This window comes from Belonocnema kinseyi, chromosome 9 (assembly GCF_010883055.1).
Source record: "Belonocnema kinseyi isolate 2016_QV_RU_SX_M_011 chromosome 9, B_treatae_v1, whole genome shotgun sequence".
In the NCBI taxonomy this organism is placed as follows: Eukaryota; Metazoa; Arthropoda; class Insecta; order Hymenoptera; family Cynipidae; genus Belonocnema; species Belonocnema kinseyi.
Window position 1 is genome coordinate 88,145,336 of NC_046665.1, and position 17,284 is coordinate 88,162,619.

At 23.3% G+C, this 17,284-nt stretch overlaps 1 protein-coding gene across 1 annotated transcript in view; it reads left to right on the forward strand.

Moving 5' to 3' along the window:
• The window catches only part of LOC117180089 (pre-mRNA-splicing factor syf1 homolog), a 52,096-nt gene that overhangs the window by 6,614 nt on the left and 28,198 nt on the right, over positions 1 to 17,284 (forward strand). The window contains exons 3-5 of the mRNA XM_033372408.1: positions 2,872 to 3,202; positions 10,861 to 11,308; positions 17,084 to 17,235. Of these exons, the coding sequence (XP_033228299.1) occupies positions 2,872 to 3,202; positions 10,861 to 11,308; positions 17,084 to 17,235 (931 nt within the window). The remainder of the gene's footprint in view (positions 1 to 2,871; positions 3,203 to 10,860; positions 11,309 to 17,083; positions 17,236 to 17,284) is intronic.

Below are 17,284 nucleotides of genomic sequence, written 5' to 3' on the forward strand. Positions count from 1 at the left end.
AAATGTTGGTTCATTTAATTGAATTATTTGAAATTCATAATTAATTCGTATTCATTTAATCGAATTCTCTTGAATCCCTTGAATTCTTCTAAATTTACTCCATTTTTACTGAAATCGATGGAATTTTTTTCTGAATTGTTTTAAATTCTTTGGAGATCTCTTGAATTTATTTGAATTTTCCTTGAATTCTATTAATTCCCATTAATCTGAATCCAATAGAGTTTTTTGGATAATCAAATTCTCTTGAAACCCTTGAATTCTTCTAAATTTACTCCACTTTTACTGAAATCGTTGGAATATTTTGAGTTTTTGTCCTGAATTATTTTTAATTCTTTGAAGATCTCTTTAATTTATTTGAATTTGCCCTGAATTCTATTCAATTCTCAGTTATCTGAATTCAATAGAAATTTGGGGATTTTAAACATTTTGGTCCATTTAATTTAATTATTTTAAATTCATACTGAATTCTAGTGAATTTCAGCGAATTCTCTTCAATTCCCTTGAATTCTTCTAAATTTACTCCACTTTTATTGAAGTCGATGGGATATTTTTTTCCTGAATTCTTTAAATTTCTTTGAAGATCTCTTTAATTTATTAGAATTTGCCCTGAAATTTGTTCACTCTCATTTTACTCAATTCAATATAAATTTGGTGATTTTTTAACTTTTATTCAATTAACTCAAATTCTTATGAAAATCATCAATGTCTCTTGAATGCCCTTGAATTCTTCTCAAATAATTCCAATTTTACTGAAATTATTGTATTTTTTAATGTTTTTTTTTTCAATTCATTTCAATTCTTTTGAAGCTAATTTGTATTGTTTTGATTTCTAATGAATTTATCCCGAATGTTAAAAATCGCTTGGAATTCTGATAAATTGCATCGAATGCTGTTGTATTCTTTTAATTTTAAAATAACATTAGTGACATTATTAATGTACATTAGTTACTTTAAATCAGTTTTTGGATTAGAAAGAAGTCACTTTTGGTCACTATTTTGGTTTAAATTGGATTAAATTGAATCATTTTATTTGTATATCTAAATTTTATTTTTGAAGCTCAAGAGTCAGAAAAAATCTAACATTTATTTAGACGATGAAGCTGAGACAAATAAATTTAAAAAAAAAACGAAACAAGTTTTCGGCCAAATAAATTAATTTTCAACTCAAAATATAAATTTTCAACCAAAAATATGAATTATCAACCAAAAATATGAATTTTTGACCAAATAGTGGAATTATCGACCAAGCAGATGGATTTTCTATTAAAAAAAAAAAGAATTTTTAACTTAACATTTTTTTTCAACCGCAGAAATGAAATATTTACAAAAAATGTATATAGTCAATTTTCTACAAAAAATGGAATAGTTAAAGTAAATTTTCAACTAAAATGATAAATCTTCTACTGAAAAATTTTAATTTTCAATCAAATACATAAATTTTCAACTAAAAAGATCAATTCTCTACCAAAAATAAAATACTTAAATTTTCAGTTAGTAAAGTAAATTTTCAACGAAAAAAAACACGAATTTTCAACCACAGATTAATTTACAACCAAAAAGATGAAGTTTCAACTAAAAAAACTTTTAACTAAAAATAGATTCATTAAATTTTCAGTAAAAGAACTTAATTTCCAATAAAGTCAATGTAAATTTTTCAACAAAATAGTATAATTTACAACCAAGAAGGTTAAATTTCTATACAAAATATCTATTTTCGTTAAAAAATAAAACAAATACATTTTCAGTTTAAAACATCAGTTCTAAATGAGAAAATACTAATCTTAAACCAAAAAGGCCAATTTCCAACCAATAAGATGAATTTTCTACCAAAATAGACAAATTTTTAACAAACTACATGTTTTTCAAACCAAATATTAAAATTTTTAAAGGAATTTTCAACCAAACAAATTCGAATTTTTAATAAAATACAGGAATTTCAAACCAAATATTTGAATGTTTAACTTAAGAAGATAAAGTTTGAACCAAACATGTACTAGTTTAATTTTCAGTTAAGACAACTAATTTTTAATTAGAAAACATAATTTTCAACAAAATAATAAAATTTTGAAAAAAAAGGTTTTTCAACTAAAATAATGAATCGTCAAACAAATAAATGAATCTTTTACAAAGTAGTTTCACTTCCAGCTAACTATTTGAATTTTCAACCAAAAAGGATTTTAATTTTGCAACAAAAATAGTTGAATTCAACCAAAAAAAAAGACTGTTCAACAAAGTGGTTTGAATCCTCAACCAAAAGAGATCAATTTTTTAACAATATTTTATTTTTATTGTGTAACTAACATCGCTTATTTTGTACTTTAAAGGTTAAAAATAGTGTAAATAAATGATTAAAAAAGTACAGCATTTTCAAACTTCGAAGATGTCAAAGAAACGAACATGTATACATTTTTGGGTTAGAAAAAAATCTAGAATACAAAAAAAAATCCGGGATCAGTGCGAAACGTACATCGTGATTTAATTAAGAACTCATTTAAATACGCCTTAAATATCAAAACATTTTTCCATTTATCTCCTTAAAAAGTATTTTGATCACAGAATTCATCCAGAGAAATATAGGAAACCTCTAAAGTGTCGACTTTGAAGTGGTAATGTTTCAAATATTGTGAAAATACAATTTTTGGTTTAGATTTGAGAATAAAATTACTTTTCCTCATGTCAAATACAAATTTAAATTCAGCTGATTACATCTGGATTTGGTAGAATAAAATTTTACATAATTAAATCTCGAATGTTTCTCAGTTTTATCATGCACGCAAGGGTGACATTCTTAATTATATTTGCGTGAATTCGGTACTGCTACTAACACTCTGAAATTAAACAAAATAATTAATTTAACGATCTTTTTCTTAGTTACAAGTTATGGAATAATTACTTACGTTTACGAGTAAAAAAACTGAAAGATCAGGTCAAAGGAAATGTTGAGCATCCACTTTATGAAGATGTCAGCAATGTTTTCGAAAGAGCGCTGGTATGGATGCACAAAATGCCCCGGATATGGATTAATTATTGTATTTTCATGACAGAACAAGGCTATATCACGCAAACTCGACATGTATTTGATAAAGCCCTCCGAGCTTTACCCATCACTCAGCATCATAGAATTTGGCCTCTCTATCTGAACTTTGTCAAAATGCACAATATTCCGGAAACAGCTGTGCGAGTCTTCAGAAGATATTTAAAGGTAAGAAAATTACTTTTTGGGCCAAAGTTGAATTTTACGTTTAAAAATTATTACAATTAAAATAAATGTTGATAACATATTGAATTTCATAAGAGACACTTTAAATTTATAAGATTTCAAGCCAAAATATATCGCATTCTCAACAAAGTAGCAGAATTTCCGGCCAAAAGAGATTTTACACCAAAAGTGATAAATTTTTAAGACAAACAGACGAATTTTCAAGAACAAAAAATTAATTTTCAACCGAACATTTTTTAGCCAAAAAGACGAATTTTCAAACAAGAAAGATTAAATTTCAGTAAAATATTTGAATTTTCAAGACAAAAAGACAAATTCTTTAAAAGATGGTTACATTTTTAAATGAAAAAGATTATTTTTTCAAGAAGACAGTTGATTTTTAATAAAAAAAGTTGATTTTTAACCAAGAAAGATGAATTTAAAAAAAAGGTAATTTTCAATTTTTAAAAATATACATTTTTAATAAGATAGTTGAATTATCAACTAAAAAGTTGAACTTTTAACAATCAAGAATCATTTTTTACCTAAAATGCCGACTTTTTAATCAAATTTATTAATTTTCTAGTAAATAGTTTAATTTTCAGCTTAAAAAGACAACTTTTCAACAAAATACATGCATTTTCGACCAAATAGTTGAATTTTAACTTACTCAATAAATAGCATACAGTTTGAACCAAAAATAGAATAGTTAAATTTTCAGATATAAAGTCTGGTAAAAAAATAAGTTAGAATAAAAAAAAGCGAATTTTAACAAATTTGTTAAATTCTCAACCAAAAAGATCAATTTTCTACCATAAAAATTAATATTCTACCAAAAAAGACAATTTTCCAACTTCAATATACAGAATAAAGTTTTCACCAAACACGGAATAGTTAAGTTTTCAGATTAAACAAAAAATTTCAAAAAAAGTGGAATTTTTAACACAAAAATATGATTTTTGAACTAAAAAGTTCAATTTTCAAGCAAGTAGTTTAATTTTGTATCAAATTATTGAATTTTCAAGCCAAAAAGGTTTATTTTTTCTATAAAACACCTAAGAAGATTATATTTCATCCGAATTTTCGACAAAATATATGAATTTTCAACCAAAAATTTGAACTTACAACTAAAAATAATTAGTTTTCAACTAAATAGTTACATTTTTAACTTAAAAAAGTTAATTTTTAACCAAAAATAGAATATTTTAATTGTTAGTTTAAAAAATTTATTTTCAACCAAACATGAAACAAATTTTCACAAAATAGTAAAATTTCCAACCGAAGAGATGAACTATTAACAAAAAAAGACTTCAACAAATATTTTGAAAAGTATAAATTAACAATTTGAAAATGCTAGTATCTAGAAGATTATATTTAATTGAAATCATTTAAATTTTAAAGGATTTGAGTATAAAAAAATTTTAATAACACATTTCTTGACAATTAAAAATATTTTTTCAGTCTTAAATGAAGTTTGGATTCGTTTAAATTCCTTCATTTTGGACGTCTTTTTGGAATAATTCATTTTTAAAGGTTTATGATTTAAAAAAATTCCATTTTGAATTGTGATAATGTCGGTGAATCCATTTTTCAATCCTAGTAAAATTTGTTTAATCAATTTTAATATTAAATTGTAATTTCTGTATATAATAACAATTTCAAATTCTAGAATTTCATACGATTTGACTTTGAAACATTCAATTTAGTTTCTAATTTCTGACTGTCAAATTTTAATAGCTTCAAATTAAAAAATTAGTTAAATTCAACGGTTTTTAGTTTTGGACACTTTTGATCAGAAATATTAAAATTTCAATCATCTTGACATTTAAATAATGCAGTTTTTCAAATTCTAATATGAAATTATTTAAATTTGAACATTTTGAAATTTTCCTATTTGCTCAATTTTAATTTTAATTCATTCAATTTCCAGGTTTTTGAACGGAAAATAAAATCGTTCAATTTTGAACGCTTTGAATTAGGAACTTTTTTTATTGAATTTTAATATTTTTTGACAGAATCGTTAAATTTTCAATTATAAACATTAATTTTGCAAACACAAAAAACGAATTTTCAACAAAATAGTCAAATTTTTAACCAAATAAGAGTATTAAATCCTTAACTAAAACAGATTCATTTTTAACGAAGCAGTTGAATTTGTAAGAAAAAAGGAAATTATTACCAAAAGAGATAAATTTTTGAACCAAAAAAATGAATTAATAAGTAAAAACTTAACTATTTTGTAAAAAATGCATCCTTTTTGGTTAAAAAAATTCGTCTTTTTGAATTGAAAATTCAATTTTTTCATAGAAACTAATGTTTTTGTTACAAAAATTTAATTTTTGATGTTACTGAGTTAACTGGAATCTTTTCTGGGTGAAAAATCAACTTTTTTTGTAATAAAAAATTCTCCTACTTGAAGATCAATTTCATATTTTTTGATAAAAATGCAACTATTTCTAGAGAATTCCACAATTCTGTTAAGTCATCCTTCTTGGTTAAAAATTCGTCTTTTTGGATTGAAAATCCAATTTTTTTGGTAGAAAATGATTTCTCGTTAAAAAGTTCATAATTTGATCGTGAAAACTAGACAAAATTTTTTTTTTCAACCAAAACTTGATTCAACTATTTTATTGAGAATTTATCTTTTTGATCTAAAACTTCATCTGTTATAGAAAAAATTTTTTTTTTTTGTATGAAAATGCAACTTTTTGGTTAAAAATCGTCCTTCTTTGCTTGATAATTCAACTAATTTGTTTAAAACATTTGGGTGAATCGCTTTGTTAAGAAATCACTTTTTTTTTAAGATTTATATTTGAAGTTCAAAAGTTATCTCGTTGGTTAAAAGTTTAATTATCTTGTTGAAAATTAACCTTTTTTAATTGAAAATTAAACTACTTGGGTCAAAGCTAAACTATATTCTGAAATTTTTTATTATTGAATGCTTATATCTGGTTGAAAATTTAACTGTTTAGAGGAAAATACTTCTTTTTTTCGTTGAGAATTCATTTTTTAACAGAAAATGTAACTTTCCCATTTTTTTAAGATTGATATTTTTTAGTTAAAAATTTGCGTTTTTGTTGTAGAAAATGATTTTTTAGTTTGAAATTTTCTTTTTTTTGTGTAAAAATGCGTCAGTTTCGTGGAATGCATTTGTGTAAAGAAAATTAGTCTTTGGGTTTGAATGTTTAATAATTTAGATAAGCTTTTATTTATTTTTTGAGTGAAAAATCTTTATTTGTTGGAAATTCGTCTTTTTCGTTTTAAAATTCTTTTCTTTTGTTGTATAAATTTCATTTTTTTGTTGATTAAAATATAAATTATGACACTTTTTCTTTGACAATTTGTCTTTTTAGGTCGAATATTCAACTATTATGTTAAAAATTCAATTATTTTGTTTGAAATTCCAGTATTTTCTTAAGGAGTTTTCTTTTAAAGAAGAAAAAACGTTTTTGTTTGAAATGAATTAAATAGATTAAAATGCTGGTATTTGAATATTAATGATTTGAAATGAAAAATTAGTCGAAAAATCAGAGAATTTTGAATATGTCACGCGTTCTCGGGAATTTAAGATCCGATTTCCTCAGAAGAAACCAGCCTCCGGTCACCGAGAGTTGAAAATGGCCCATGTGTTGAAAACGGCCATACGACGGCGCTAGTAGTAACTTTGTTCTAATTGTAATGACTGTTATATATCTTTTTATCATGTAGAGCCGTTACAAAGTCTTAAAAATGTATCAAGAAAACGGTTTATTTATGTAATTATTGTGAAACTGACAAGGTGGATTTTTCTAATAGTGTTTTTCTATTTTTTTATCGAATCATTTTCATTAATTGACGCTGAATTTTGTCAGGGTGTGAAAAAAAGTTCTTAAAATTCATGGGAAATGTTTAAATGATTGTTTTGTAAGGCATTTCAAAAAAAAATTGAAAAAAGATCACACAACCTTTTGAATTATTTCCTAAAATCTTTAAAAAGTGTGAAAGATTTATAGATAAAATTTTGCAATATTACATAATTTTAGAAAAAAATTGAGTAAGTTTAAGAGATATTCAAAACTTTTGAAACGATGTAAAAATAATTAAAACTCGTAAAGATTTTATAAGAATTTTGTAAAGTTTCACGAAAATGAAACATTTTTTCAGATTCCTAAGAAAAATTAAAATAATTTTTAACTTCGAAAAATTAATTTGAAGAGATTATTTAAAAATATTTTAGAAGATTTCAAAAATAGTCAAAGAAGACTCTGAAAGATTTTGGGGCAATTTTTTAATTTTGAAGGATAAATAAAAAATGCAAGAAAAAATTTAATCATTTTCAGAAATCAGAAGGTTTAGAAGGTCTGACAAGATTAAAAAAAATGTATAATTTTCCTTATATTCGTGTAAAAATGTTTAATAATTTTTTATTATGAAAAATGAACATTAAGAGAAAATTGAAAAAGGTTTTTAAACATAACAAACGATTTCCTAAAACTTCTAAGATAGTTTAGAAATTTTAAAGCAAAATGTTTCAATTCGGTAAGATTGCAAAATTAAAACGAACAAAAATTGTGTAAATTCAAGAAATATTTAGTAGAATTTCAAAGAATTTTCAAAGTTTTCAAGAGAATGAACAAATTTTCTTAAAATTGCTGGGAAAATTCAGAAGATTTTAAAGTAATTTTTTTAATTTGAAATGATATTTGAAAATTTTGAGTAAAATTCGTGTCAGTTAAAAATATTTTCAGGAATTTAAGACGTTCTAAATAGATTTAAAATATTTGAAAATTTGGAAACATTTTCTTGATTCCTTCCCAACTTCTAAAAGTTCCAAACATCTTTTAAAAGGACTCGAATTTTTCATAATATTTCGTAAAATCATATAATATGAAAAGAATTCTTTACAATTTTCTAGATTCTTTTTTGACAAGCCTGAAATATTTAAAAAGCTTTTAAATTTTATCAAGAATCTTATGAAAATTATATTTACATAAATTTAAAAACAAGGCGATAATACTTATTTTCTTGTTCTCAAATCTTAGAATTTAATTTCAAGATGGATTTATTATAGCACTTCTAAAAATAAATTTCGATTAATTTAAGTGATGTCAAAGATAAAAAAAAATATTCGTTAATGGTCTTTCTTTAAGAGAAACATACAAATTTTAAAATATTTTAGCTTCGTTGCAAAGTCTAATTGATTAGAAAAATATCACATTTAAGAGTTCGTTATCTCATTGTAATAGAAAACAATATTTTAGGATTTATCATATTCCTTGTTTATCACCTATAGATATAATAATTATATTTATTATATAGTAGCATTATATTTTAAAACGGCAATATTAAAAAAAAATTAGTTCTCCATCACTATATTTAAAAAGTGTTTGAATATCCGGGGCTTACACAAAATAACGAAAAAATGAATAAAATCATAAATTAGCAAGAAAAAAAATGTTTGTCTTATTTATAATTATAATAATATCTCATAAATTAATAATCAATTAACTATGTTCAGCAGTTCTAAATTTCGAGAATTGAAATATTTGTGGGAATTTAATACTTCGTTTATTTTACAAGTCGGTTTTGAACTCGGTGAATTTTATTTTCCGATATTTTTAAATTCGGGATTTTATTTTTTTGGCAATTAAAGATCTTGTCGCAATTTGAAATTTGGAAAATTTTATAATTTGATAACAATATATATTTTTGGCATTTTTTTCTAGTCATTTTTGTATTTTTTATTTATTTTTTATAAGTTCTGAATATCCGTGCAATTTTTTTGTTTGTATAAATTGTGTCAATTGTGCCGCTTTTTCCTATTTCAAAGAAAATAATACGTAGGTACGTAATTCACATTTACCATCTGACTCTACACTATGAAAAAAATGATTTTAAAGGGTTTTTTATATTTATCTTGTCATTTTTATTCATTTTTCCTATGTTACTGCATGGTTTTATCGAACAAATCTACTACTAGCGCCGTTGCACGGCCGTTTTCAACTCTCGTGACACATTTTTGGCATTGGGCAATACAGTGAAAGCACCCCTAGAGTTCTTAAATTCTCGAGAATTTAAGTTCAGGTTATATAACCGAGAATATGACAGAATTTTGGAGAATTTAAAAGAATTTATGATTTTTAGCAATATTTTTATTATTCAGGTTATATCAGCGGTTGAATATAAATTATTTTTTAGCTAGGAATTACAGTGTTTCATTTACAAATTAAAAATTTTCATATGTATTAATTTATTTCAAATAAAAAAAGACGCTTTTTCTACTGTAAAATATAGCTCTTTAACAAAATACTGGAATTTTTAACATAATAGTCAAATATTCAATCTAAAAAGACAAATTATCAACGAAAGAGTGTCATAGTTTATATTTTAATAAGAAAAAAATGAAATCTGTACAACAAAAGAAAAGAATTTTAAAACCAAAAAAACGAATTTCCAGCAAACAAAGATTTTTTACTCAAAAAATAAATAAAAGTTTATCTAAATTATTGAACCTTCAAACGAGAAGACAATTTTTAAAAAATAAAAATTCAATTTTCAAACAAAAAATATGACTGTTCAACAAAAAATTAATTTTACACCCAGTTGATGCATTCTTACGCAAAAAAAGGAAATTTTAACTAAAAATTATCACTCTTAAAAAATTGAAAAGTTATATTTTCTGTTTAAAAATGAATTCTAAAAAAAAAGAAGTATTTTTCACTAAACGACTTTTAACCAAAAAGTTGCATTTTCATACAAGGAAATGAAATTTCTTCTATAACAGATGAAGTTTTAAATCGAGAAGATAAATTTTCAAAAAAGAGTTGAATTTTCTGTTTAAAAAGATTTTAGTCGAGTTTTCACGATCAAACTACGAATTTTTTAACAAAAAATAATTTTTTATCAACAAAATTGAATTTTCAATTCAAAAGGACGATTTTTTAACCAAAACGGATGACTTTTTAAGAAAATTGTGGAATTCTCTAGCAAATAGTTTCATTTTTATGAAAAATATGAAATTTATCTTGAAGCAGAAGAATTTTGTATCACAAAAAAGGTGCGTTTTCATCCAAGAAAGATTCTAGTTAACTCAGTAACATCAAAAATTGAGCTTTTGTAACAAAAAAATAAGTTTTTACGACAAAATTGACTTTACAATCCAAAAAGACGAATTTTTTTAACCAAAGAGGATGAATTTTTAACAAAATAGTTCAATTCTCTACAAAATAGTTACATTTTTATCCAAAAAATATTAATTTTGTACTAAAATATATGAATTTTTAACAAAAAACAAATTTTTTTATAAGTGAAACTTTGATTCAGAAAATATTTCAGTTCATTTTTCAACAGCAAACTATAAATTTTAAACTTAAAGTAAATTTTCTACGAAATAGTTAAGTATCAAAAAAAGATTTAATTTCTGCTAAAGCAGATAAACTTTAAAATAAAAATGACAAGCTTTCAAAAAAAGAGTTGAATTTTCAATCGAAAAGTTAAGGAAAAAATGCAATTTTCTATTAATTAGAATAAATTCTGGGATTCTCATAAATTCTCAGAGAATTTATTTCTCGGTTATATTCTCATTCTTGTTACCGTTCTCAAAGTAATATAACCGTCTCAGAACTCTAAGCACCCCCCTGGAAGAAACCATAGATTCCGTGATAACCTGAATTTTCCTGTAGATGGCACCAGAGGATACGGAAGACTACATAGAATATTTAACTTCAATCAACAGACTTGACGAAGCAGCTACACAGCTTGCACATATAGTCAATCAAGACGATTTCGTATCAAAATCCGGAAAATCGAAACATCAATTGTGGTCTGAGTTGTGCGATTTGATATCTAAACATCCGACTCAAATTAAAACACTCAATGTCGATGCCATTATCAGAGGTGGACTTAGACGGTATACCGATTCACTAGGTTCATTATGGAACTCTTTGGCGGATTATTATGTTCGTAGTGGACTTTTGGAAAGAGCCAGAGATGTCTATGAAGAAGCGATACAAACCGTCAAGACTGTTCGAGATTTCACTCAAGTTTTTGACCAGTATGCACAATTTGAAGAATTTAGCTACAAGGAAGTGCTCGAAGAGAATTGTAATAATCTCAATCTCACGGAAGAAGGTAAGAATTTACGGACAATTTTTGAGACCAGTAAATGACAGTGAATTTATTTTTTGATTGGAAATTTTACAAAGATTTAGAACAAAAATCTCTCGAAGTTTGATTTCAACAGTTTTTTTTTTAAATAGTTTAATTCTGATCTTTTTCAATTGTGAGATCATTTAGTTTATAATAAATAATTCGAAAATCTTTTGCTTTAATAATTTTTCGTTTTAGATTTTTAGTTTTAGTTTAAAGAATTTCAAAATACAGTCTTGACAATTTAAAGAATAAAAAATTAAAAGCGTTTGGAGTTGAAAATTTTTGATAAAAATATTTTTATTTTGTCAACTGTAAATATAAATAAATTATTCTTCAAATGAATATGCACTTTAAGTATTAAAAAGTGAACAATAATTTATTTGACAAGACGATTCTAAATTCGTTCAAAATTTAAGAATTTCCAGATTTTAACCTTAAAAATGAAACTAAACTAAATTAAACTAAATAAAATAAAAATTTAACTATTTTTAATATAAAAATAACTTCATAATAATATATTCGTAATTAAAGGCTTTCATTAAATTAAAAATATTGTTTCAGTCTAAAATATTGATTTTTAACCCATTCAATTTAAAAAAAAATTAATTAAGAAAAGGAATAATTATTTAATATGTAGCAATATTTAAGTATTCATTTAAGACGAGTAAATTGAAAACAAATATTTAAAAGTAAACCATTTTAAACTGAATTGTTTAACATGGAAAGCCTTGAATCGTTAAAATTTCGAAGAGCTTTTAAACTTCAAGTGTTACAATTTTAATTATTCTTTTTAAGAAAATTTTTAATTTTGTAAATGAAATTGTTTGATTTTGATGTATAGTTAACAATTGAACACTTATTTTTGTAGAAAAAGTTTGAGTAAGTTGAAGAAGTATTTAGAAGTTTTGAAAAGATTCAAAATTAATTTAAAAAAAAAATTATTTGAAGAAAATATTTAAAAGATTTCCAAAATTGTAAACAAAATCTGGAAGATTATAAGGAAATATTTTAAAATTTGAAGGATTTTATAAAAAATGTAGGAAAAATTAGATTTATTTTAAAAGATATTTAGAAGTTCTAAAATAATTTTAAATATGATTTTGAAGTTTTTTAAGGATGTTTAAACTATTTAAAATTAAAATGATTTTTCCGTAAAAAAATTCGAACCGTTGATTTTTTAACGTTTCTACCTTGAAATTGTTTAAAATAATATAATTTTCAATATTTTAAAGTTCATTGATTGATTCTTAAACTTAGAGCATTAAATATGATAACAAGGATTTATATTTTTGGAATTGAATCTGAATCTTTGAACTCTATAATTTATCAAAGTTTAAAAATTCTAAACTTTGCAGTTTATCTACATTTAATTAAAAATTGTTCAACTGAAAATTGTTAGATCCTTCCATTTTTACATATAAATTATTGAGCATTATAATACAAAAAATATTTATCATAAAACTTTTAAACTTCAATTTCAAAAGTTTAAAATTCAAGAGTTCGACTTTGAGTGCTTTAATTTCTAGTTTATTTTTTATTACTCCAAATGGAAATTTTTTAGCTTTAGAGTTCGAAGTTTTGTATTTTATTTATCGTAAAAAATGTTTGCAAACCGGGAAATGACCGAGATCCTGGAAATTTCCTTGAATTTTTCACGAGAACCTTGAATTGATTTGTTTTTCTTTTAAATCAGTTATTTTATTGAAACGCGAAAAATAATTTAAATCTTTTAGTCTTATGAAAGAAAAATCTCGCTTAGAAGAAATCTTGCTGCTAGAAAAAATTTTATTTATCAAGATATAATTTATCTTTTATTCATTACAGAATAAATACAGAGATTTCTAGGCATTTGTTGTAGAATTTGCCTACTATTTTATATATTGCAATGGGCAGACTTTAATATTGTGAATTATTTTATAAGTTTTTTATTTCATCTCCGCTAATATAGAATGTTAAAGAATATATTTTTTGTGATTATTTAACTTAAAAATTATAAACACAAATCTTGTAAAACTTTCAAAAGATTTCACACACAAAGATTTAAGAAAAATTTCACAGATATTTCAAAGGTTTTATAAAAATTCCATAAATATTTCAAAAGAAATAAACATTCTAAAGATTTCAAAAAGGGTACAGTACACCAGATTGGACACCCTGACAGATTTAACTATGAAATTTTTGGAATTAAAAAAAAACACACTCTTAAATGTATTTAATCAAATTAAAAAAAATAGAGGAAAGAAAAAGAAGACAACATGCAAATCCAGATCCTTCTTTTTTCAACACAATCGAAAAAGATTTACAAAAAATTCAACATCCTTTAAAAATTCATTTATTTTGTTAAAAAGTCGTCTTTTTGGTTGAAAATTCACCCTTTTTTTATTAAAAATGCGACTGATTGAGTCTAAATTATTCGAGTTTAGTTGAGGATCTAACAGTTTGGTTAAGGATTTAACAGTTTTATATTAAATTACACTGGGTCGTTGAAACTTATCTTTTTTGTTGAAAATTAAACTATATTTTATTAAAATTTAGTATCTGGCTAGAAAATTAATTTTTTTCCTGAAAAATCATATTTTTCGGTTAAAAATTAAACTGTTTCGTGGATAATTCATGTCTTCTGGTAAAATAATAATCTTCTTGCTGGAAAATTAATTTTTTTAAGATTAACCTTATTAGTTGAATATTTAAATATTTCATTTTTAGAAAATTAATTTTCTGGGTTGAAAAATCATCTTTGGGTTGAACTCTTTTGTTAAAATTCTTAAACGTAAACTGTTTTTTGAAACATTCAATTTTTCAGCTTAAAAATTCAACTTTATAGTTGAAAATGAATCTTATTTTATTGAATAATCAGCTATTTTGTTGAAGATTTAATTATTATGTTTAAAAGTCATACTTTTTGGTTGAAAATTCATCCTTTTTGATTAAAAATGCAACTGATTGGATCTAAGTTATTCCAGTTTGGTTAAGGATTCAACAGTTTTATATTAAATTAAACTCTGTCGTTGAAATATAACTTTTTTGTTGAAAATTAAACTATATTTTATGAAAACTTTATATCTGGCTAGAAAATTAATTTTTTAATCAAATATCATATTTTTCGGTTAAAAATTAAACCGTTTCGTTGATAATTCGTGTCTTTTGCTGGAATAATAATATTCTTGCTGCAAAATTAATTTTTTTAAGATTAACCTCATTGATAAAAAATTTAACTATTTCATTTATAGAAAACTAATTTTCTGGGTTAAAAAATCATCTTTTGGGTTGAACTCTTGAAAGTAAACTGTTTTTTAAAACATTCAATTTTTCAGGTTGGGAATTCAAATTCATAGTTGATAAAGAATCTTTTTTTATTGAATATTCAACTATTTTGTAAGTATCTGAAATTTTGTATTCCTTTCATAAAAGATTCTTTGTTAAAAATATTACAAGATTAACATTATTTTGAAAATGTAAATATCAAATTTTTCAATTTTGAGAGCTTTCTGCTTTAAAATTGGTAAATTTTAAACATTTTTGTTTAAAAGTGATACAAGTTCAATTTTTTTTAATTCCAGTCGAAATATTGTTCATAATTTTAGTTGAAAATTCATTATTATTATCATATAAAATTCACTGTTTTCTGGAAAATGAGTTGCTTTTTATTTAGAATTAATTTTTTTAAATAACAATGTAACTATTCAATTTTTGGCTAAAGATTTACAATATATATTATTTATACAAAAGTGATCTATTATAGTTGAAAATTCATGTATTTTATTAAAAATTCGTCTTTTTCGGTTAAGGATTCAACAATTTTGTAGAAAATTAAACTATTCGGTTGAAAATAAACTTTTTTGTTAAAAATTTATACTTTTAAGTTGAAAATTCAATCGCTTTTTTCATATATTTCTATCTTATGAGTTTAAAATTCAACAATTTTGTTTAAAATTAATATATTTTGTTGAAAATTAATGTTTCTTGGTAGAAAATTAATCTTTTTGATGGAATGTTTATCTTTTTGGTTGAAAATTGAACTATTTGGTTAAAAACAAATCTTTTTTAGTTGACAATTCAACTACTTGATTAGAAATTTATAATTTATAGATTGAGAAATCAACTTTTTGTTTAGAAAATTAACCTTGTTTGTTGAAAACTTAATATATATTTCGACTTGAAATATGAAGAATTTGAAGTACCGATTTCCGGTATAAAATGCAAACAAAAGAAAAAATATTACAAAAATTCCGAGTGTAATAACTAAGTGACAATCTGAATAATAATAAGAAGAAATTGACAAATCTTATGATTATTTATTTTAAAAATACAAGTTTTTCACGAAAAACACTAACATTGCTAAAAATTTGTTCCAATTTGTAACTCTTGTTTAAAATTTAATTATTTTTGTTTAAAATAAAAGATTTCCAGTAAAAAACCTCAACTTATCCATCAAGTAATAATTGAAATCTAATAATTTGTTATTAAAAGAAAACGAATTCAATTTTGAAATGCCATCATAACCTGAAATTGTTTAAAAGTTGTGAATCTGCTTTGATGGGTTTGAAATATCATTTTTTGTTTTAATTAAAAATAAAATTTTTTTATTTAAAACACTTACATAATCCAAAATTGTTTAAAGATTCTCAATCTTATTCGAATTGTGATTTTGTTAACGAAACTTTAAATTGTTTTAAAATCTAGCTTAACTTGCAATTGTACAAAAAAAAATAATAATCTTTAAAATAGAAAGTTATGAATCTTCTTTGAAATCTAATATTTTTAAAATCAAAATTTAAATTTCCATAAAGAACCATTAAGAAAAACCGAAATTGTTCCTGCTTTTACATTTTATTATTTTAAACAAAAATCATTGGATTGAAATTTAATGATTTTTGTTTAAAAATACCAATTTCAAGTTAAACACACTATCATAACCTAATAAATTTTATAATAATGTTTTTAATATTCATTATAATTAATAAATAATAAATAGTTAATTAATAAATTTTGTTTTTATTAATTAACATTAATTTTGAATATTAATACCCGAAAGGGAAATGGCTTAATTTTGTAATAATAATAATAAAAGTCCAAAAAATTTTCTTCGGAGTAACCGATTTTTTGTGAAAAATGTTAATATAACTGCAAATCTTGTTTAAACTATAATATTTTTTGTTTTGAAATACTAATTTTCTTTTTAAAGCCCTACGTGACATAAAATTGGTAAAAACATTATGAACCTATAAAATCTAATGATTTAAAAAAAATATTAATTGTCGATAAAGAAAGGCTATCAAAGCCGAAAAACTTAATTTGTTGAAAAAAATATAATCTTTTAAATACAATAATTTTGTTTTTATGTACCCATTTCTGAACTAAATCGTTAATGCAACTTACAAATTTTAGAAATTTTAAGTCTTCTTCGAAACTTTCTAATTTTGTATTAAAATAAAATTAATAATAAAATAAAAATGCTCATTTTCAGCGAAATTTCTGGCGTAATTAGTAATATTTTCAATAATCTAATATATTTGATATTATTTTCATATAAGTCTTGGAAAATTATTCATAGCTTAAAAAAGGGAGGGGGCGGATAAAATTCTTAAATATAGGGATTATAGAGAATTTTTAGAAATCTGACTGAAGGCTGAAATTAAAATTTTGATTTATTCAGAATTTAATTTATTTCTTTATCAGTATATAATGCATAAAAAATGCTGTAATATCATGTTCAATACAGTATAACAAGAACTGTTTTTAAATGTCTTCCAGATGAAATAGAAGAGGAATTGAGACTTGCTCGGTATGAGCATCTTCTGGAAAGGAGAATGTTATTACTTAATTCTGTAATGCTGAGACAAAATCCTCACAATGTTAAGGAATGGCATGAAAGAGTTGCGCTTTACAGTGGACAACCACACGAGGTAAACATCGTCGAAAAATATAATTATATTAAATTTTGTATTAACAAAA